At 41.4% G+C, this 24,301-nt stretch overlaps 1 protein-coding gene across 4 annotated transcripts in view; it reads left to right on the top strand.

Moving 5' to 3' along the window:
- LOC130907954 (tyrosine-protein kinase Fyn) overlaps positions 1 to 24,301 on the top strand; it is a 258,147-nt gene that overhangs the window by 117,898 nt on the left and 115,948 nt on the right. For all 4 annotated transcript variants that reach the window (XM_057823514.1, XM_057823512.1, XM_057823510.1 and 1 more), the window contains exon 3: positions 15,942 to 16,198. In XM_057823514.1, the coding sequence (XP_057679497.1) occupies positions 15,952 to 16,198 (247 nt within the window). In that variant the 5' untranslated portion in view covers positions 15,942 to 15,951. The remainder of the gene's footprint in view (positions 1 to 15,941; positions 16,199 to 24,301) is intronic.

Raw genomic sequence — 24,301 nt, 5'->3', positions numbered from 1 at the left:
CCAGACCAATGAGAGCGGGCCAATAACCACTCCTGACCAATCAAAAGGGGGCTTTTTCATATGGACGAAAAACAAACCAGGAAATATGGCAGCGCCGTGGCGGTCGGGAAATATTTCCAAATAGAAATCCCGTCGATTAAAATCAATGGCTGCATGCAAGATTTGCGGCCTGAAAGTTTGGAGATGTGGAGTCAAATCGGCCAGTTTCAATAACTCGAACTTGATAAAACATTTGAAGACGAAACGTGAACGAACACAACGAGTTTGAGCCTGCAAGAGCAGGACTGCTATCCAGAGGAAAAAGGCCGCTGGACCGGAGCAACAATCTCTGGTCAGTTCACTTCGTCTACTTTACTTTTATTGTCTTTTACTGAAAGAAATACAAATAAGGGACTCCCACCTCCCGAAAAAAAGGAGAGACGGGATGCTGTGGTCAATTATTATTACTTATAATTGTTAGCGTCCGCAAATGCAGAAACAAGGTTGCAGCAGACAACAATCGGGGGATACATAAAAGGGTTTAATGATTGCAAACAAAAAATAACACGCGATCGCGGGACAGTAGAAATAACAAAAGGAGTCCGTGACAGCAGGTGGACGGACAAACTAAGACAGCGGCAGCGGTTACAAACGAGAGCAGCACACTAACAGAAAAACCCAATGCGGGGCATAACAAGCAAATGTAGCGAGATTATTGTGCCAGATGTCAAATAGCGATCAGCAAGGCAAATATCTTGGCAGCCTTCTCTGAGATCACCCGTGCTTAAATGCTGCGTTGATGAGCCTGAATTGGATTCAAGTGCCACGCCCCCACGCCCAGCAACAAAACACAATCTAACCAGCAGCAGAATGTGACAATAATTTCATGAAAGTTGCACTGTTTGGACTTTGAGAGGTTTAAAAAAGTTTATTCAGTTCATTCAGAGTTTATTATTATGAATTTATTTTTACTTTCTTATTGTTGGGCTAGTATTATACATGTTTTATTAATTTCACAAATTTAGCACTATTTTGGCCTTTGAGAGCGGAATGTTTATTCAACTATTGTCTACTAGGGTTTAGTGTACTTTTTCCTATTTTGCAAAGGTAAGCAACAGCCTGACAAAGCCTTGATAGCAATGATTTCACATCCAATTATGTAGCTCTTTGGGAAAAAAAAAAAAAATTAAGAAAAAAAAAAAAAAAAAAAAATATATATATATATATATATATATATATATATATATATATATATATATATATAAAATCGGGGTGGTATCGGTATGGTATCGGTATCGGCCGATACTGCACAGCCAGGTATCGGTATCGGGGCAAAAAAATGGTATCGGTGCAACACTAGCAGTTAGGCTCGTCTTTAACCACATCAGGGCCGAGCATCTCGCTGATAACGGCTTTGCAGACAGGTAGTATTAATGTCTCTTCCACAGTGTGGGACTTTTTGGATTTAGCAACAAGTTCAGCAACATCAAGCCAAGTGGCTTTCAGGGCTTTTTCATTTACCTTTGTAGTTTTTCTTAAAAAAGAAGCCTGTTTCTCTGAGTTTTGACGAAGGCAAACAAAATAGTCCAGTGTGAAGCCATCGAGTTTAAAATGATTGACGGGTCAGATCCCACCTTCACTGCGCAACACCTTTAAGTTGGGGGCCGCCCTACAGTCCGCTTCAGTTATTCGCAGTGGGTCACATCAACACATGCAATGATCCAACGCCTGATTTAGGATTGAAAAAGTATGAAAGCTGTACCGCATTCAAACAGAAAGGATTGTCTCAGGAGTGATTTGTTTGACGATTCAAAGTAATTATTATATTTTTCGTACCATGCATGCATTTTGAAACGTTGTGAAAAAAATTAATGGAAGAAATTAACTGCTACGGATTAGCATCATTCTTCGACATATTTTCGTAAAGTAAATGCAAACTGCCTGTTTTTTTTGCTTTTAACCAAGAATCAAGACTCTTTTCCTTCCATATCTATAAAGAATTCAGGGATTTAGGCATTTATTCACAAGAATTTTCAGTGGAAAAAGCACTTGTTTACATATGGAGGCTGCTAATTTCCTTACAGACTAGCCTCATAATTCGCAATATTCACGTAAAATAAATGCTACCTGCGACGCTTTTTTTGCTTGTAACAAACAGTCAAAACTGTTTTACGTCCATGTCTATAAAGAATTCAGGAATTTAAGCATTTATTCACAAGAATTTTCAACGGAAAAAGCCACTGTAGCAGCCCCTTATCACAACAAAGAGCTAAGAGACCAGCATCATTCTTCAACATAGTTACGTAAAAGAAATGCTAACTTTTTTTGCTTTTAACCAAGAATCGAGACCGTTTTATGTCCATATCTGTAAAGAATTCAGGGATTTAAGCATTTATTCGGAAGAATTTTCACCGAAAAAGCTCTGTTTACATATGGCGGCCGCTTCGTTGAGTAAAAGACTAGCATTGTACTTTGACATATTTATGTAAAATAAATGATAACTGCACACTTGTTTTGCTTTTAACCAAGAATCGAGACTGTTTTACGTCCATATCTATAAGGAATTCGGGGATTTAATGATTTATTCACAATAGTTTTCACCAGAAAAGTTCTGTTTACATAGGCGGCCGCTAGCTACATTTACTAACAGACTAGCATTGTACTTCGACATATTTATGTAAAATAAATGCTAACTGCGTTTTTTTTTTGCTTTTAACCAAGAATCGAGAGTGTTTTACGTCCATATCTATAAAGAATTCAGGGATTTAAGCATTTATTCACAAGAATTTTCAACAAAAAAACCTCTTTGTCTGTGATTCCACTCGGTCAGGTTTGACTGCCTCACCAGCAATGCAGGCCCTCTATTTATCGGCCCCGCGCCCCGCCAATACTTTATAAAGTCCATGGTGAAGCGATGGGTGTTTCATGTGAATATGACATTTAAGATTGCTTGGCACCATGGTGCTGTTTGAAAAGCTGCTTGTGTCGCGTTCAAGAACTTCTCGGATTATTAGCCATCAGCTACCTTGCTGTCCTCAACGATGTGTTGGAATAAATCACTGGGGGAAGATTGATGGCCGTCACATATGGATAAAATAGAAAGGACACTTTCGTGTATGTTGACACTCGATTGTAATCAAATTTTGTACAGTAGGCATGCTGGCGTCCACATTGTTGCGGACAGCAAGGTGGCTTATAGTTAGAAATCCGAGCAGCTTTTGAACGCCACACAAGCAATACCTCGCTCATCTGCAGATGACCTAGAACTTTTTACTACTCCTTCCTTCCTACTGCAACTCCGCCTGACGACGTTAAAAAAAAAAAAAAAAAAAAAAAAAAAAGCGATATTGGAAAATTTCTCAGGGCACAACAGTTGAAAAACACTGCTTTAAAGGCGAAACCAACATTGGATATTCTCTCTGACCAAGAAAAAAAATCTTACCATGTGTGCAAGCCTGCATGGAGACTGGAGACGACACACTGGTGTGTCGGAAAAGGGGGGACGACTCACGTCAGGCTAACTACACATAAAATATCACGTTATGAACATTTGACGGAAACTATGACGCATTTTCGTCTCGTTCTTGTCTCGTCAGACGATAACTGGCATTAGTCTCGTTATGTTTTAGTCTCCCAAAACCCGTTTTTAGCTCGTTATGGTCTCGTCATCGTCATGAAAATCGTGTTCTTTGACAAAATATTTTCGTTTTCCTCGTCATTGATGAAAACAGTACTGCCTGGAATGCCTCAAAATGAACAGGAAGTGACCCAATATGAGCGGAAGTATACCCAAAATGCCCCAAAATAAAGAGGAACTGATCCGATATTGCAACCATCACAGAAAAGCCATCACATGACCATCACAATTTATCCAGAAATTGCATTTTGTAGTTACATAGGCTAAGTTCATACCGTAGGCCTTAATACACAATTCCGATTTTATGTCATATCTGCATACCTGTCATGCCGAGGCCATTGGCAATCTTACAAATAGTGACGTATGCCCTTACAAATTGGTGACTAATCTTACAACGTTGTATATAGTTTGCAATATGAAACAAAAATAAAACTTAGTTTTTAAAATAATATGAATTTATTGGTAATATTGTAACATATAACCTGGTGCAATAAAAAAAAATCAATATCTTCAGCTACATCATGATTACTAAAATTTAACAGTGACTTTTGTTATAATTGTATGTAGCACTTTTGGCAATTTCTATCATGTCTTGATGGCTGCCCCTCAGCTCTCAATTCAGTTTGACTTGAAGGTAATTCGTTAGTGTGTCCAATCATAAATTAAAAAAGTCAATTGATAAAATGAACTTAACAATGCAATCTTTGAGTCAGGGAACATTTCTTTTGCTAATTCTGAGACGTGGTCAGCAATATTTGCAGACAAATTGTGTTCAGCAACAAATTGGCAGACTAAAATCTCAACGTTCGTCACTTTTCATTCTGCAGACTGCATCTTTATGACCGGTGTTGTTAATCTTACTTTTAAAAAGTAATTAATTACAGTTACAAATTACTTTTCCCAAAAAGTAATTGAGTTAGTAACTCAGTTACCTGAATGTAAGAGTAATTAGTTACTTGGCAAAGTAACTGGTGTTACCTTTCATGTTTTTTTTTTTTTTTTTTAAACAAAAACAAAACAAAAAAAACAATAACATTTCCTATGTTTGAAAGTCATTTAATGGTGTGAATCAACCATTAAAGTTGTTGAAATTTCTCCCGTTTTTTGTATTAGTTCCCTTCTGTCTACTTTCGACATGTAAAAGTTTTAAAACTGTTTCATCATTTAAAGAGCATATGACACCAGAAAAAAAGTCTTAAATGGCATTATTATGTGAATTAGAATCATATTTTGAGACGATTCGACTATATACAACAATTTAGCAAAGCGCAGATGACGAGAAATTAGTCTTTTAATCTGCCGGTTAGCCACGCCTACCATTATAGGGCTTTAGCGTCCCCAACAGGTGGATGACGTCAGCGGTAGACTAGGCTCATCGGTTTTACTATTCAGCCCATTGAGGGGGAATTGTTCAGAACGAGGAAAACGCGACGAAGAGAGCTGCAAAATGTCATTGTTTCAGTCTCTTTACTCCCAATATTTTTACAGGATATTCTTTTTATCCAAGTATTTTTCCCCAATAGCTATATAAATGGCTTGAGAAGGACCAGTCAGCCCGTCGAGGGGGAACTATTCACAATGAGGAAAACGCGACGAAGAGAGCGGGAAAATGTCATTGTTTCTGTCTCTTTACTTCAATATTTTTACAGGATATTCTTTTTACCCAAGTACTTTCCCCAATTGCTAAATAAATGGCATGGTCATGACAAATAACAATCTTGTGCTAAATGGAATATAAAATAATAAAAATCCATTTATTCAAGACGAAATGGCAAAATTACTCCATAATGGTCAAAACAGTCGACTTCACCTTTACTGTCACACCTCCCGAACGATATTTTATGACACCTAAATCGGACATATGTAATTTCCCTTCCCCGGCTTCGGAGAATGTAAACAGACCAGAAGGAGTGACAGCTAGCCGACATGCTAACCCGAACCGAGGGATGTTTCAAAGTCTTCGAAGTGGAAAATCACACATAACTAGCCTGGATTATTTGACATGACGACCCGGTTGTCGAGTTTCTTTGCGGATCGGCAAACCGCCCGGCGGAGAGCAATTTACAGTTCGTTCCCTGGAGGAGGGTGGCTGGAGTTGTTGTGTAGCTAACGCGCTAACAGCTAACTGCTAATGAGCATGAGGATAGCTTTTTACATGCCTATTAATGATCAAACGTAAGTAGTCCTTTATTTAAATGAATTTTATAGTGTTTACTTTGTAATCACTGTATTCGTATTTGACATAATACAAAACAAGATGTTTACTCACTTCCTTGTAAGTCCAATGGTCCCACAGTAAATATCCACGGTGAATGGGAACCTTTTGAAACTCCAAAAAGGCGCATATGCCTCTCCCGCATACAGAATGATTTTTCTGCAGCCGTTTGGCTGGCGTGATGCAAAAAATAAAAGTATTGATCCGCAAAATCAACTGAATCCTTCGTCCTCATACACAACAGTACACTGTATAGTGAAGAGAACGTCTTCTACCGTACACGTCACAGCGCCCTCCTCCTCAATGCAAGACCGAAGCCGGAAGTCACTCATTTTCATGGCGCGGGATTCAAAAAACTAAATAAATATAGCGATCGCTTCCACACACATCCAAGCGGTCCATATCATTCAGGGGCATAAAATACCGCGTGTATTATGAAATAAACATGCTTTTTCGTGTCACAGGCACTTTAAAGATAGAGTCAAGATTTTGCCGATTTAGGAGTATTTTAGATAAAAAGGTTACTTGGGTTCTCTAGGAAGGTTCACTACAACAGAGCCTTTCTGAGAAGTCTACTGCTTTAAGATGGCTGCTGTTTACCAACGCCGGCAAGTGTATCATTTCGCATCTAGTTCATATACATGTGATATTTAGCGTAGCATCATGTGGGTGTAATTTGTAGGCTGTCGGCTACAGTCATGTATTATTGGAGCCACGAAGCCTAGCATTGCGTTTGCAACAGCGTCAGAACTCCCCCTTTCCCACTCCCACTCTTCTTTCTCCGTGTCTCTGACTTTTCTCGCGTCATTCAACCAACGTAGTAACGCATAGTCATAGGCGGATCTACTATTCAGGCGAAGTAGGCGATCGCCCCAACCAGCTGCCCTTGCCCCGACGAGCAAGGGCCACTGGAGCCAGCAGCACCCCCAACTATTCGTCATGTATGTCAGCATACCAAACAAAACAAAAAAGAAAGCCATTTGCATGCTGCATTTATATTATCTCCTCCCACCCACACACGCACTACAATGGACTGTTCCACGACGACGGACTGAGTATCAGTCGCTTAGCTTCGCTTAGCTCCGTTTAGCATCGCTTAGCTGTTCGTTAGCTTCACTTAGCTCTCCCGCGTTTTTCACCCTACTAAGCTCGCTATTTTTACAGCTCACTTGCTACTGTGCACATCGTTTATTTCAAATACATGAGCGAACGTGCTCTCCATGAGAGCCGAAGTTCAGTGAGGGAGAAATTAAGAACAGGCCGCCAATGCTTCTTTAAACTTTCTTCTTCTTCTTCACACCGAACATAAAATACACGACAGCACACCCTGTGGCGAAACAATGCAGTACAGTTTCAATCAGTCAAACAATAACACTCAACAGCTGGTTAACAGCATTTGCTAATGAAAAAAAAAATCTATTAGTGACACCACAAGCAATGACGAAGAATGTTTTTTTTTTACGGAGTGTAAAGCTTTCGGTTAGCGGTTTAGCGAACGTACCTCCAGTGAACATTTCAAAATAAAAGCACGTCATGTTCGTCATATAAATAACAATTTCTGGAGTTAATCCCAGATACTTCAGAATTAATATTATAATATGTTGACTAAATACTACAGAATACAGATTCTACACTAAGAAGAGCTTTCAAATGACACTCTTTATGACAAATATGATTGGCAATGAATAATTATTATAATTATTATACTACTATTATATATAGTAGTATACGATAATAATAATGCTCGAATTTTTATAAGAATTGTTTTGAATAAAGTTGGAAAGGCAGTTTTCTGAATCTGTTTACTTTCCATTCTTTTGCACTAGTAAATGCAATCAGCGTTTAACCTCATTGTTTATTTGTAATTAATTATTGTTATTTACATGATTATTTGTACTTTAATAAAGAATTTATGTGTTCCAAAATGGTTTTGTGAATTAATAAGCGTCAACAAAAATTTCATTGCTAAATTAATAAAAAAAAGAAAATTATTAGATTAGTCGACTAATCATAAAACTAGTCCGCTGACTAATCAGGAGAAAATTTGTTGTTTAGGACAGCCCTAGTGTACCGGAACATTTTTCCTCCACACCCTTCTCACCTTTTTAACCCCTGACCCATGAAGAGGGCCCCTGGATATGTTCGCCTTAGACCCCAAAACTGCCAAGTCCGCCACTGCGCATAGTAACACACATTGTCTCGTTGCCAAAATGGCGACAAAATCTGAACGGAGAAAAAAAAAACGTAATGCACGAAAAACGTACAGATTTTGAATATATGGCGTACACATTTAAAAATCAGTGCTCACTTGTACAAATTCCCGTTCAGACTGCATTTGTCTATTGAGCCCGTTCAAGTATCACGCATGCGCACTAATTCGCAGTCCGAGATGCGCTGAGCAACTGACCCGCATGCGGAGGTGCATCAAAACCAATGACTAAACATGTCGCACACACACACATACAGACAGTTTGCCCTGACTCCCGGCCCTTTAAGCAATCTTGAAATATTGCTCATTTGGAGCAGAGAGAAAACCGAGCATTCTCAATCTTACCCTCAACCCATTATATTTTTTAGGACTGTTGTCAAGCACGATCCTTCCCCAAAAACCGTGTTCAAACTAGGAGCTAACGCTAGCTGCACTGCTACCGTAGCGCCCTTTCTCTCTCGTTCTTTTTTGACGTAATTGCTACATGAATTCCGATTTGGGAGACTTGACAGTTCAGACCGCCGGTACATTCTGGAAAAATGTGGCTCAGATCGGATTTAAACCACATACAAAACTGGATTTGAAATGGTCTACTTCTATGCGACTAGTCACGTTTAGACCGTCAAGTTAATGCCTCACTCGAGTCAGAAAAACACGAAAAAATAGGATTCGTGCATTAAGACCTGCGGTATGAACCCAGCCTTAGTGATATTTATAAGTAAGATAATCGATGCCAAATCTACTTTTGAAAAATAAAGTGTCTATATATCCTATTATCTGCAGCAGTCTGAAATACGACAACTCACGCAGCTGCCTGTACTGACAGTGGATTTTTGTTTTAGTTTTAGTGTTTTATATTTAAAAGTAAACATGAGGTGTCTGCGCCACGGAGAAATACAACTGGCTTGTTGTACCACTTAAAAGCAGTGACAAGAGCACTCTGTGATTCAGTTATTTGTATAGTGCTAAATTACCACGTAAAGTTATTTGAGGGCACAGTGGTGAAGGAAAAATTCCCTTCTGAAGAGAAACAAGAGCTCATGTGGCTGCAGTGCGAGACAGCCAGACAGTGAATAAAAGAGAAAGCTGTGTTATTGGATGTTATAATATTGGATTGCACCACCACCAATAATAGTAGGGTAGTCGTTGTATAAAATTACAATAAATGCTATCCAGCTGTCAATAGCAGAGATGGGAGTGAGTATGCAAGTCCAAAGTCATATTGTCTTGGACAAGTAAAATCACAGGATATGCCAAGTCAAGGCAAATCCTCGTAAGGAGACAGCTAATCATAATAGGCCTCCTGTATGTCTTTTCCTAATGTTTTATGACTGTTTGCTACAATGAAATTTACGTAATTCTGATTTTACCTAGAGTCAGGATTTCTGTGGGGGAAAAACAGTAAAAGGTTTTTCTTCAGATCTAGAATCAAAGTACCATCCCAAGACTATTTTTTAGGGTTATGGTTTAGGTTAGGTGACGTTTTTTATTTATTTATTTATTTGTTTTTTATTTTTTTCTTTAAAATACATACTGTATATTAAATAGCATAATTATGTGAATTGAAATCAGCATTATTATGTGAATTAAAATCATATAGGCGATTCGACTATATACAACAATTTGGCAAAGCTCAGATGACAAGAAATGAGTCTTTTAATCTGGCATTTAGCCCTGCCTGCCATTTTAGCGCTCTGGCGCCTCCAGCTGGGTAATGACATCAGCAGAGTAACGATTTCATCTAATTTAGAATTCAGCCCAATGGGGAAGATTCAGAACGAGGAAAAATTAGAGAGCAGCAAAATGTCATCACTGTTTTTAATCTCTCTACTCCAATATTTTTACAGGATATTCTTTTTATCCAAGTATTTTTCTCCAATTGCTAAATAAATGATATGGTAATGACAAATAACAGTCTTGTGCTAAATGGAATATGAAATATTAAAAATGCACTTCTTCAGCACGACAGGGCTAAATTATTGCATAATAGTCTAAAGTGCCGACTTCTTAAACCTCCCGAATGGTATTTTATGCCACCGTAGTTAGTCTGGCTTTTGTCATTTCCCTGCCCCGGCTTCGGAGACAAAGGAAAGAGCATAAACAAAACAGGTGTCGTGAGAGTTCGGCGACATGCTAACCCGAACTGGGCGGCTCTTCTAAGTCTTTTCCTCGCCGTTCGAAAACGAAAAATCACACAAAACTCCGCCAACTCGTGGTACACACGGCGACGGGGTTGATTGTCTTCACCGATCAGCCAGCCCCCGGTGGCGAGCAAGTTTCGACTCGTCGTTCTGCTGTGGCCCTGGCAGGCAGGCAGTGCTCGTCACCGAGCACCGAGCAGAGGGGAATGAACGCCGAAAATGGCGCATTCTCGGTGGACAAACCAACATCAGTGCGCGTGGCTGCTTGAGCCCAAGCCGAGTGTAGCGCTCTCTAGGCGGGCATGCGAAGAGGGTAGAGAGGGGTGAAAGTGTCTACACAATTGAGAACCGCAAACAAGAGCCCGTGGCTGCCCGAGCACGGACGCTCATCGGCCAGCGACCATGATGTGCAACAAGCCGCTGGTTGTCGGCCGAGTGGCCTTCTCGGTGGACAGGGAGTATTGTCACCCACAAAATGCAAGCCACCAGCTTATTTAAAACGTTTGCCATGATTCCAGTATTTGACATGACATAAAAACACGTATCTTACTCACTTCTTAGTCATCCGTCCAATGTTCTCATGATTTTCGGACTTGTTTTGCCCATTCTTTACGGTGAACAAGGATCTTTTGGAAATCCAAAAATTCTCAAACCACTCTCTCTGGGGTAGCAACAAAAGCCTGCAGCACATTGGGATGTTGTCATGCAAAAAATAAACTAATCGATCCGCAAAATCAGCTAAATCCAAAGTCCTTCTACATACAATAGTAATGGCTGTATTGGGAGATGATTAGTCTGCTGACGTCACATTCGCCTTCTTTCTCAAACTGAGACCGTGGCCGGAAGTGTCTCATTTTTGTCACGCGGGTTTCAAAAAATTTAATGAATATATCGATCGCTTCCACACACATCCAAGCGGTCCATTTCATTCAAAAGCATCAAATACCGCTTGTAATATGACATAAACATGCTTTTTTTGTGTCATAGGCAGGCACTTTAATGTTTGTTTATGAGGCCAATAAACCTCTAAAACTCAAATGACATTATTTCCCATTTTACTTGGTGGATTGACTTCAGGTAAAAACGAGAGTGAACCTCAACTTCCGCACTTTCGTACGAGACCAACCAGCAGCACGTGGGTGACGTAATTCCAACGTGACGAGGCATCAAAGATGACATGACACGTGGGCAAGCCCTACAACTTTTAAGGGTTAGCCTTATCATACTGTCAGAATCTCATACCAGCACATGCCTAAATACAGTACTTTCAAAGCGAGCCAACAAAATGGCGACTCAAGCTCACTTTCAGAAGTCGTGCAAACTTTTCACCAGCAGACTCATGAATCTGAGCATTCGCGAATTTAGATGTTCTGAGTTTTCCATAGGAAACCAAAAATCAAAAATTCGCTAGCCAATAGAATTGTGACGTAAATGTTAGCTGGGTTTTTGTTTTTCGGTTTCAGCCAAGAATTTTCCTTCCAATATCATGTGAGCTAAAAAGATGATATTATTACTTTAAAATTCGTACCGATCAAATAAAACCTATCCCACCCAAATAATAAATCACTTGAATAACTTTGTAAATATGCACTGTATGTTTTTGTTTAGCTCCCACAGTATTCTAATGTATATTGTTTTTTTTTGGGGGGGGGGGGGGGTTGTGTTTTTTCTTCAGCTTAACTTGAGTACACTAACTTCCTTGTTATTTTAAATCCGCTCCATCCATGCCACATTATTATCAGCAGGGTGATGTCATCCCAGCAGTGTTATAACACGAGCCTTCTCTCCAGCTAATATCCCTGACACCATTATACCCCCCTGACAGTGAGAGAGACGTGCTGTTTTTGTGATTCATCGAGAGACTGGCTATAAAAAAAGATGTCTTCTTCCTAGGGTACATTGCTAATAAGTGCAGGTATGTCATCTGAAGAAAGCAGTGTTCAGTAGCTTACGGTACTTAAAGAACCTCCAAATATATTTTTTATGTTGTCTTCTTTCTCCATTTTCATGTGATGTGTCTAAATATTCATTCAGTAAGTTAAGTGCTGAAAATGTGCAATTTAGTGCTGCTGAATTGCTAAGTTGTATCAACAAACTTGTCACGGTCTGCGGAGGCGGAATTAAGCTTGGACCCCGAAGCAGGTGAATAAACTTTACAATATCAATTGAACACAAAACCACATACAAACATAAAAAGGAGGTAACAAAAAGAGTCAATGACAAAGGTCGATGGGTAACCGAAAACCCCGAAGGGTAACTGAGGCGATGGGTAGAGTGCTTCAAGAGAAGGGTATGAGTCCAAAACAATGAAATGAAATGAAATGAAATTTTTATTGTCATCATCATCGGTATCATTGACAATCATTGACAATTACAAAATGTGATATGATTTGCCCGAAGGAACCGAAGAAGAAGACAAAGGCGGACGGGAGGAAGCATATGCTTATCAGTTTCCCGTCCCCCATACAACTAAAGACGCACATGTGGACATGGTACATACATCAGATGGCCACAAAACTGTACAATAACACAATCAACAATCTGGGTTTAGTAACTCAGCGTCCAGTCAAGCAGCTCGATTAATTTCAGGGCGTACAAGGTTATGGCTTTGTCATGTCCCTGATATTTTTGCATCTGTTTGCTGTGGGAACATTTTGTTGTGGCTATGTGTGTGGCAAAAGTGATTATGTGTTATCACAGCTGGTATGGGTAGAATGCTTTAAGAGAAGGGTACGAGTCACAAACAAAACAAGCCACTCCTCCACACCTACGCATAGATACAAAACAAGAACAGCAACAAGCAAAATAAAAATCAACCAAACATGCATACAGTGAAGACTAGCAATTTGGAAAACAAAAAGAAAAAGAATAAGAATACGAGAATGCAAAGGCGACCAGCAAGGCAATATCTCCACACCCTTCTCTTGGATCGCCTGTTACTTAAAGACTTGTGGGGTCTAATAAGCCACAATTGTTCTCTTTTACTAAAATACAAAATTATAAACACATATATTATTCCAATTGATTTAAAAATCTATAATAATTAGTACATGTTTTGACCTACTGAGGGCGCCACGTTTTATGCACGGCATGCACACTGGGGGTGATGACGCGGTTGGGCTGGACTGGAAGAATAGCTGTGCTCTATACAAGTGAAGCTAGGATGGCAGAATTTTGTCACATTCTGCTGCTGTTCAGAGCTTGGGGATGATTTCCCCATGTACCTGCATTTAATTCCAGCTCATCAGCAGTGTCCTTAAACCGATCCTAGACGGCTTGCCGAGATATTGACTTGCTGCCGTTTGACAGTTTGTATTCTTGACCCCTTCGTTGCAAGTTGCATCCTTCTCTTGGTTTTTTCATTCGTCTGCCTCTCAGCGCGCTTTTCCCTTGGGATTTTTTTAACCCATTCACTCCAAGCCATTTTCACCGGTGCAACCCCCTTCGCTCCTGACTGATTTTGCAAGGCCAACAGAAAATTCAGTTCTATTGCTATATAAACATGGAACACACCAAAAGAAAGATTAGACTCTCTTCTTTCAGCAGAAAAAAAAGTTAGTTCATATCCTTTTCCATTCTTTAGAAATAAGCATTAGAAAATAGCTTAGTTTGAGCAATTTTCCAATTTCTGATGAAAAAAAACAGAGAAATTGAGCTTTTTGTGAAAGCATACATTTCAAACATAACTTTGACATTAACACAGCTATTTTTTTGCTTTAGTTACATCCCAAACATCTGAATAATGTTTTCCTTTTACAAAATAACATAAACAACAAGACAAATAGAGCTTTTGATAGCAAAGTAACAATTTATTTACACATAACTAACTGAGAGATTACGCTGTTGTGGCCACGACGGCCGGGGTAAACTTTTCCCTCATCGCCGCCTGTCGCCTGTCTCATAAAGATGGATTTTTTTTAGTCTTTCCAGCACGAACTCAATGGCATTGTCCGCTGCACTGGTGGTCCCGTTCTTTCTGCTTGGTCGTCTGCCGCCTGGCATCCTGGACGTCCATTCGGTCGTTTTCCGCCTGCGCCCCGGCCGTGCAGCCCGCTTTTCGTTCCGTTGAATGCGGTGGGAGTCTTACCAAATGCGCTACTGCCCTCCAATGGCCAGTTTTATTGCTTTAAAATGGATTTTCAGCTTTGTGCTTTGGAGCTAAGTTGAACTAGAACCTAGAGATGTGTCTAGTGAAAAAAAAACGTAAAAGACGTATAAATACGTCTTTGGGACACTGAAACAATTAAAAATAGAACGTATTTATACGTCTAGGGAGCAAATGAGTTAAGTGAGCTCGACCTTACTGTCAGGAACCCTTTTTTTGTCTCCCTTTTCGTGATTGCGTGTTTGTGTTCAGTGTGTGTGTGTTCAATCATATAGCATGAATAATGTGATACCCGAACAGTTTGCATACCTACTCCGGTAGGAATTTTGGGGCACCCCTTCCACAATATAGGGACTAAGTGCAATCAGTGCTTATTTGGCCCATTTGCAGCTTTCTCACTCATAAGTTTCAAGCCCTACTTTCAAGTAGGGCTGTCAAACGATTAAAATTTTTAATCGAGTTAATCACAGCTTAAAAATTAATTAATCGTAATTAATTGCAATTCAAACCATCTCTAAAATATGCCTTATTTTTCTGTAAATTATTGTTGGAATGGAAAGATAAGACACAAGGCGGATATACACATTCAACATACTGTACATAAGTACTGTATTTGTTTAATATAACAACAAATCCACAGGATGGCATTAACATTATTAACATTCTTTCTGTTAAAGGGATCCACAGATAGAAATACTTGTTTTTCTTAAAAGATAAATGTGAGTCCAAGTTATAGTAATTTTATATTAAAACCCCCCTTAAGGTTTTCTTTTTAATAAAATTTGTAAAATTTTCAATTAAAAAAAATAAACTAGTAGCTCGATATTGTTGACGTCGCTGAGCAGTGACGTCACAGCCATTCTTCCTCAGTGTCTTTAACTACGTAAGATTGTGATTAAAATACACCACAAGATGTCAATGGCGAATTTTAAATTACTTAGAAATCAAGCCAATGAGTGTGTTTTGTCCCTCGACTGACGCCGTAGCTCCCTGTTTATTTATTTTTTTAGACTGGGTCTATTGTGATTCACGTTCAATTGAGTGCTGGCTTCACAACGTACGAGACCACTGATAGTTTGTATATTGTGACTAAATATTGCCATCCAATGTATTTGTTGATCTAAACGAAATGTTTGAATAGAGTTTGACCAAAGTCTGGGTATGTTTTATGTGTATTTTGCATAGCTATTTTGATTGGGAATGCCAGCTTTTCTTTTTGTGAACATTATTTTTTTGAGGGATAGGAATATTATTTTTGTTGTGCTTTCACTAAATGATACTTATGTTTGTTGTGAAGGAGTTGCCGAAGCTTATGCCAATAAATGGCTCGGTCCAATGAACGCCTGTGTCTACTGCCTTTCTCTTCCTCTTAGCTCTCAATGTGCAAAAAACGGCGTCAATGTAATCTGTTTGAGGCAATGCATGAGCGGGTCATTCCCCGCATGCGTTAAATGCGTCAAATATTTTAACATGATTAATGAAAAAAATTAATTACCGCCCGTTAACGCGATAAATTTGACAGCACCAGTTTCAAGCTTTGCCTCAAATGACACATTAACTAATATTTTTCATCATGAATCGCTCTTTTCTGCTTTTATTTAACCACATTCCACTTAACTAACCTTTAGGATCTGTTGTTCTTGCCCCTATCACAGATTATAGATAATGGGCTGTGTGCAATGCAAGGATAAAGAAGCAACCAAACTCACAGAGGACAGAGACACCAGCATCTCCCAGCCTGCAGGCTACCGCTATGGGGCGGACCCCACGCCACAGCACTACCCAAGCTTCGGGGTCACGGCTATCCCTAACTACAACAACTTCCACACACCTGTCGGACAAGGGATGACTGTTTTTGGTGGGATCAGCACTTCTTCTAACACTGGAACCCTCAGGACCCGTGGTGGCACAGGTAACGTGTTAAAGAAGTGTGAGCACTAGTGACTTAGTCGAGGGAATAATGCAGATTTTGCACAGTTTAAAACGTTTGCCAAGTGTGATAAGTAAATACAGCTAACATTTTTCCACTGAGTCCTGACAGTTTCAACCTTGGGGTTTGAATCTGGGCTCCCATCTGTCTGTGTGGAACAAGTTCTCACTGTGCTTACTTAAGTTTTCTTTGGGTTGTCCAGCTTCCTCCCACTTTTGCACTAAGGTTTATTGAAGCCTCCAAATTGTTCCAAATTACCCTTTTCATGACCATACCAACCGGGGACAGAGCTACGATAAGCTGCTACTCTGCTGCAGACTTAGTGACGTAGCTGCTACGTATAATATATACTGCATGTATTGACAATACTAAAACTTGTCGCACCCTCTGATTTGTTCTTTTTAGAGCGATACACAGCAAATCTAATGAAATTTGGCATTGTTAATGGCAATTTTGAGACATCCTCCAGAGCAGAAAACATTGACACCTCTGCACTGCAAAGCGTACACCACCCATAGCAACCTCCTCCGTTCCTTAAAAAAAAAAAAAAAAAAAAAGCAACTGCTAACGCTAATCGATGCTAATACTGCAGTTCTACTTACATTTTGGCCTTGGTAGTATGGCTCAATAAGTAGAGAATCAGGGGGAGTTTTTCTATCTCATAAAGGTCGCATGCCATCCACCTCTCGAATTGCAACTTCCATTATGTCTTCCTACCATCCATCCATCCATCCATCCATCCATCCATCCATCCATCCATCCATCCATCCATCAGTCCATCCATCAGTCCATCCATCCATCATCTTCCGCTTGGGAAGCCCAGACTTCCCTCTCCCCAGCCACTTCAACCAGCTCATCCGGCGGCATCCCAATGCGTTCCCAGGCAAGCCGAGAGACATAGTCTCTCCAGCGTGTCCTGGGTCATCCCCGGGGCCTCCCGCCAGTGGGACATGCCCGGAACACCTCTACGGGGAGGCATCCTAACCAGATGCCCGAGCCCTCTCAGCTGGCTCCTCTCAACACGGAGGAGTAGCGGCTCGACGCCAAGTCCCTCCAAGATGACCGAACTTCTCACCCTATCTCTAAGGGAGAGCTGGGACACCATGGGGAGGAAACTCATTTCAGGCGCTTGTATCGGGGATCTTGTTCTTTCGGTCACGACCCACAGCTTGTAACCATAGGCGAGGGTAGAAACGTAAATCGAGAGCTTTGCCTTTCGGCTAGGCTCCTTCTTTACCACTACGGACCAGTGCAGCATCCGCATTATTGCAGACACTGCACCGATCCACCTGTCGATCTCCTGCTCCCTCCTACCTTCACTCATGAATAAGACCCCAAGATACTTGAACTCCTCCACTTGGGGCAGAATCTCATCCCCGACCCGGAGAGGGCACTCCACCCTTTTCAGACTGAGGACCATGGTCTCGGACTTGGAGGTGCTGATCTTCATCCCAACCGCTTCACACTCGATTGCGAACCGCTCCAGTGAGAGTTGGATGTCACGGCTTGATGAAGCCAACAGCACCACATCATCTGCAAAAAACAGAGATTCAATGCTGAGGTCACCAAACCGGACCCCCTCAGCTCTTCAGCCGCGCTTAGAAATTCTGTCCATAAAAATTATGAACAGAATTATGTCTTCCCTTGCTACATTTATCAACACTCTCTTAGATTGTCCTCAAACTCAACCTCCTCATCACATCCACCCATCTTCCATTGTGTTAGCTATCTCTCCCCTGGATGAGTTTAGATTGCCTACTATTCAAGGTACAGTAGGGATGTCCCGATTCGATCACGTGATTGGAAATCAGGCCAATCGTGCCGTTTTTAAAAGGATCGGAATTGGGTGAAGAGGATTGGGTTTTTAATTAAAAAAATATATATTTATGTTTTTCTGCTTGTACAGCACCACACAATATCTCTTGCTAAGCAATGTGGCCAAACTGTCCAGTGCAGCTTGCGTTTGGCACTTAAAGTTAACGATGATTAACAGGTTTGTAGCTTTGATCTTGGCACAGAAGCTTGGTAGCTCTACGATCAAAGGCACAAATGTGATTTCCAAATCAGTTGATTCGGGGACAGGGGCGCTGGGGGTAGTCTGGGGCGAGGGTTGGTTGGGGACCTGGTGCGTCTCCCGCCCTGCGGCCAGTGGTTCTGGCGGACAGGGCCACGCCTGCGGGAGCCTGCCTCTTAATTCACACACTCTTCACTTTGCACTGTAAATATCTTTCACCCTGGCACCTACATACTCATTTATGCCTCCGGGGAGAGTCGGAACGGAGCCGTACAGTCCTGGGTCAGCTCCACCTTGATTTCAATGCATCACACATGGATGGATGGGACCTGTTGGTCGGTGACATCATGGTTGCCTCCTCATGGCAGGCCCCGCCATTCCGCACCTCTTTTAATGCACCAAATACATCATACTCCATGGGGGAGCTCCGGCAAGCAGCTGGGTAGAATTTCCATGCTGCAGTCCTACTGCCCGGTGCTGGGTAATGGCTGTCAGTCGGGGACCTGGCAGCCACAGTAATAGGGTGGTAGGTGGGTCCCGAATTTTTTCTCCATGGCGTGGCTCCAGGGGCGTGGCCTCCTCTCTGCCTGGGGTGCCGGCCGCAGGAGCGGCTGGGTCAGGGCTCCGATCTCGCTCCGCCCCGCGGCAGTTTCTCGGCATTCTCCTGCTTTGGCCTTCCCCTCTCTTTTGTCCATGGGTATCCAGCGTCGCTGGCTGGGTGCCTGCAGGTTGGCTGGGTGTCGCCTGCTCCGGTGGGGGGTCCTGCCCTGCCCTGGGCTTGGTGGGTCGTTAGGGGTCCCGCAATGTGCCGTGCCAGTTGGGGGGCCACGGCGGTGGCTAGTTGGCAGGATGGCTGGGGTGGTCGTGGGTGTGGGGCGTGGTGGCATATCCCCTCATCCCGTCCCTGAGGGCCAGTTGATGGGGGCGCGGATGGCCCAGGGGACCGCCCTGGATCCCGGGGGATGACGACGGCTCCTTTGCTGGGCTGCGGGAGGAGGGATAGGCTGCGCTGGCGAAACGCCTCTCCTCCTCCCCTTCCCCGATTGGCTGGGGAAGGGCCATGGCCCTGGGACTGCATCCACGCAGTATCTCCACTCGTCTGTGAGACTGTCATATGTCTGATGGGATTCACGCATGACTAGGTGCAATTAGAGAGAGTAAGTAGAAAACCTCTGGGTCAGGATTAGCGATGAGACAGCTTAGAATAGGATGCCAACATACTCACACTCACAAGGGATTCACACAAATACTGGGTTCTAGAGCACATGGCTGATTTGTGAACACTACACCCATCCCAATCACTTATCTTTCACACACCCCCACTCTTGGTCATCAGGCCCCCCATATGGTGTCAACAGGAAATACTAACTAGCTAATGATAGCACCAATATATTCGTAGTTAGTGTAGACGTTCAATGTATTTCTTGTTGTTGTTTGTGCTTCTTCTGTCCTTCTCTCCTTTTCTTCTGTTCCCCCATAACCCCTTACTGTTCGTTGCTTTCTCCTAATAAACGAGGTACGTTGAATGATCACAGTGGGAGTATGTCATACATTTAAAACTGTTCAGACCGACTGAACACTTAGATCTACATTCTCCATGTCAAGCAACTGAACAGGACAGGTTAAAAAAAATCAGGTGACTCGGACTCAGGTGCAAAAATATGCGATCGGGACATCCCGAGTTGTAACCCGGGGAATACCTGTACATACAGTGGGGAGAACAAGTATTTGATACACTGCCAATGGGTTTTCCCATTGGCAGTGTATCAAATACTTGTTCTCCCCACTGTATAATGCATGTGCATTCTTATCCTTTAAAGCCAAATGCTCTTCCTGAACAAAACCCTTTACATTTTTCAAGGTTTGTGTCTGGCATTCAGTTTTCACTGGTTGTGAGTGTCGTCGCAGTTATTCTGTAGATCAGCGGAAATTTAAGAATGGCTAATTCACCATCACGTTTTTTAGAAATGGGAAGATACGTTTTATTTGTTTGTTAATCTCTCACTTGCTTGGTTTGCAGACACAATAGAGGCTCAGCTCTTTTATAAGAATAATTAAAAACTCAATTTCCCATCCTTTGTCCTATGTACAGACTTGCCTTTAGGCCTGAACGATTTGAATTAAGCAGCCAGCTAAGATTTTATTGAAAAAGCTAGAAATCTTAAATTGTCCTTTTATCCTAAGATTCTACAGCGTGTCGTATTTGGAGCTGATCGCTCCATTATTAATATTCTGCACCTCCTGTTGCATTGTATTTGTGGTTTTGCGTCAGGACCTCAATCGGGCATGCTCTGAATACCTCAGAGAGACACAGTGCAAGGCTCCCTGATGCCACCGTCATCTTATTTTGTTTGAGATATTTGGCACGGCTTGAAAATATGTCCATCATTTACTGGCATTCATTGAATTCTATTCTTAACAGCATGTGGAGGCTTTTTAAGAATGTTGTAAATTATGCGACTGGTCGTCACACACGCAGGCTGTTTCTTGCATATTAATTTCAAACTAGTATACAGGCACAAACTTCGTTATTATTGTTCTTTTGTAACCACACACAAAACGGTACAGTTAAAGCACTTATTCGTCACAGGATGTCAACCTCTGATCCGTTCAGATTGGGATTCGGCGTAGGTCACGGCCCGGGTGTCATCAGTCTTGGATTGGGCAAAAGAGTTCATGGCCATGTGCTCTGACTCGGTGCAGAACGTCATTTTAGAATGTTCTGTCCGTCTGTGACATGGTTCGTCAACTGTCAGCATACTCCCTGTTTGTATCACTAGTCACTCATTTGTTGCATAAAGAGCTCTTTGCCCACATAAACATTCTTCCTCATGCAGTCATATTTTAGATGTATTTTATTGCTGGTTACACTGTGGTTTATTTTGTTATGTCCTAAAACAATACAGTCCCTGACAAAAGTCTTGTCGCTTATTCATTTTGTAGAAACAATTGCTAATAACCTGACTTTTAATAATTCAATTGGTTTCAGAAATGGCTCATATGAAAGCTAAGACCCTCCCAAATGATGTTGAATGTACAAAATATATTTGTTTAACTGAAAAATGATTTATCATTTAATGAAGACATAAAGGTCAAATTTTGGCAAGACAAAAGTTTTGTCACCTACAGAAAGTGGTGTGAAAATTGAACAAAAAATGTACTTCAAATACAAAAATATGTTACATAACATAAGTGAATTAAGTAGTGGTGCTGTGAGATCCAAATTTGATATTTTGTATGACTTTCATGGGCTTGAAGGACTGCATCCATGCGGTTCGGCAAGGATTCATACAATTTATTGATGAACTCGTCAGGAACATGAAAGAAAGCAGTCTCTTAAAAAAAGCAAAACACACAAACAACCTCAGTGGAAAATCCCACAAAACCCCCAAGCTATTAGATGCTTTTAATGTTTCGTGCATTAGTTACAATAATTGTATAAAAAGCCTCTCAGGTTTAAATAAACGACTATTTCAATATCGAGTTAACATTTTAAAACAGTAAATAAAATACTCAAGTTCCCATTCTGTATCAGCAGCTTTAAACTACATTCAATTCATTTAATTTTGCGAATCAACTGTTAAAGTCGTTAAAACTGCTCCCGTTATTCCATAATTTCCCTTCTGTCTACTTTCCACATGTGAAAGTTTTAAAACTGTTTTGAAGATAGATTCAAGTCAAGATTGTGCCGATTTAGGAGTATTTTAGATAAAAAGTTAATTAGGTTCGCTTGGAAGGTTCACAACAGCCTAGGGAAGTCTCCTGCTTTAAGATGGCGGCTGTTTACTAACGCATCTAGTTGTCCATACTTCAATGTTGCTACCGCCGTCGAGTCTGTCATTTAGCATCTAGTTCTATATACATATGATATTTATTATCTACAGTAAAACGATGTTGACGTAGTTTGTAGCGGCTGTCAGCAGCAGTCAGGTATTCTTGTGTTTTTTATTCAGCGGCATGAGTTGAGCTAAAGCCGTGAGTCGAGCATTGGCATTACCCGGGTCTATGACAAGCTTGCTCTCATCATACTCTCGGGACGCGCGATCCGTTTCTCATTGCGTCCCGAAGACCGCGCTGTGTATTAGTTCCGCTTCACTTGACATATTTCAATAATCGGAATTTGGATGTTTGTGAACCGTTCTCGAAGCTTCCATGGCTGAATCGTTCAAGGATGTAATGACGGCTGGGCATGTTGTACCGTGGTTCTAAGTGTTGGATGGTGCGTCTTTACTCACGAGAGATAATGGCTCGTCATCCAGAATGAATTCTTCGGCAATGACTCTTATTATTCCCTGGGCTCTGGGACTGTCGAGTGCCAGTTTGTCACGCATAGCAAAAGTTTCTGCCAGTGTTAGTTGCGTAGGATCTTTCTTTTTGTCTTCGGTTTTCTTAACATACTCCTCATATTGTTTGTGGTGGTATTTCGCTAAATGCTTGAGTAGGTTGGTTGTATTAAAACTTCTTACGGCTTTACCACCACGCTCGACTTTATTGTGGCATATGTTGCACTCTGCCTCTTCGTCTTTGTCATCCTTTAAGGTGAAATGATCCCACACAGCTGACATTTTTACCGATAAAGTCTCTCGGTAAATTGGGAGACGGTAATGTAAATGTAGTGTGTTGAAGGTGTGCCATAAAATGCGGACCGGATTTTAGGAAAACCGAAGCAAAAACTGGAATGGATTATGGAACTCGGTGTGCTGGAAACCCCGGACGGGACTTTCAAAAAAACTGGATCGGAATTTTCCCGTGTCAGCCGATCTGATACCAATGCGCATTTTTTTGCCCATATCGGTGTCCGATCCGATCCAAATATCGGATCGGGACATCTCTAGTAATAATACAGCTTATTGTTGTACTATTCCATCCATTCACCATTTCCCGCTTAATCCGGGGTCGGGTCGCGGGGGCAGCAAAAGATAAATGTAATTTATTGTTTTACTTACGTGGTTCTGACTGGTTAGAGGAACGGCGCAACATGACAAATACGAGGCACTCAAATATGCACTACTAATCTTATTGGCCATTCAGCCACCTTTGCATTATATAGCTGTGTTGCAAATGTTGCACTGAGCTGACTGATCATTTTTCTTTGTGAAGTTGAGCCAAACTTCTGAGCGCCGCCGCACCGCGTCCATGGTTGAAGTCAAGTTGCAATGCACAAATACACGCTTCATGTGGCTTCTTCTTCGTGGTGTTCGGCAGCTATTTTTTTCCGATCGGCGGTCAGGGCACCGAAACATGGAATTGAAATTAAAAAATTCGAACGGTTCCGGGAGCATCGGAGTGTTAGTCCCGGATCCCATTGATGCGCAATGCCCAACCCTGCTTCGAGATGAGGGTTCAATTGTTTTTGCAATATTTTCTTTTCACTGACTCAGTTCATTTCTTTAAGTAGTTAAATGTGTTCCAAAATTCCAAATGATTCCCACCTCACATGCACGGCCTTAACAATTGCCTCCTCCAGTCCTGCCTGCCCTGTCGGGAATGTCCGGCTAGTATTAACTCAAGATTTTGCGTGGCAAGAACATTGTTTAGGAAATGAATATTCCCACTCAGGATATCCTAATGTTTGGCTGAACTCTGAATATACCTTGAACTGAGATTTTTCCACATTTATATGACTTGAATGTCTCAGTGTGTAATCCAAATCCTTTCAGCGGAAGAGGCGCAAAGAGAAGCTTATCTTTTTAAAGTCCTCCCTCTTGCAGTTAAAATTTGGATACAAGCTGCCCTACACTTTTGTAATACAGCAGTGCAACTGGAAATTTACGACTAATACCACCCTGTCAGTTGCATCATAGAGAAACTGAAACTGCGTTTGTATCACAAATTGACTGCTGGTTGTTTTGCTGATGTAATATCTTTCAATAGAATCCAGCCAGTCCTTTGACCTTGTATGCAAGTAGCTCACTCAAGCGTCAGGCTAACACGATCAATAAATCCATCTATATTTCCCAGCCACTCCATTGAGCTACTGGAAACATGAACACTCTGTGTTCAGGGTCTTGTGATTTTCAAAAACTTCCTTGAGTCTATTCCTCCCTGCTATTTTGCCGTTCACGTGAAAT

This window comes from Corythoichthys intestinalis, chromosome 19 (assembly GCF_030265065.1).
Source record: "Corythoichthys intestinalis isolate RoL2023-P3 chromosome 19, ASM3026506v1, whole genome shotgun sequence".
In the NCBI taxonomy this organism is placed as follows: domain Eukaryota; kingdom Metazoa; phylum Chordata; class Actinopteri; order Syngnathiformes; family Syngnathidae; genus Corythoichthys; species Corythoichthys intestinalis.
The sequence above is the reverse complement of the archived record's forward strand: the minus strand, read 5'-3'. Positions and strand labels throughout refer to the sequence as shown.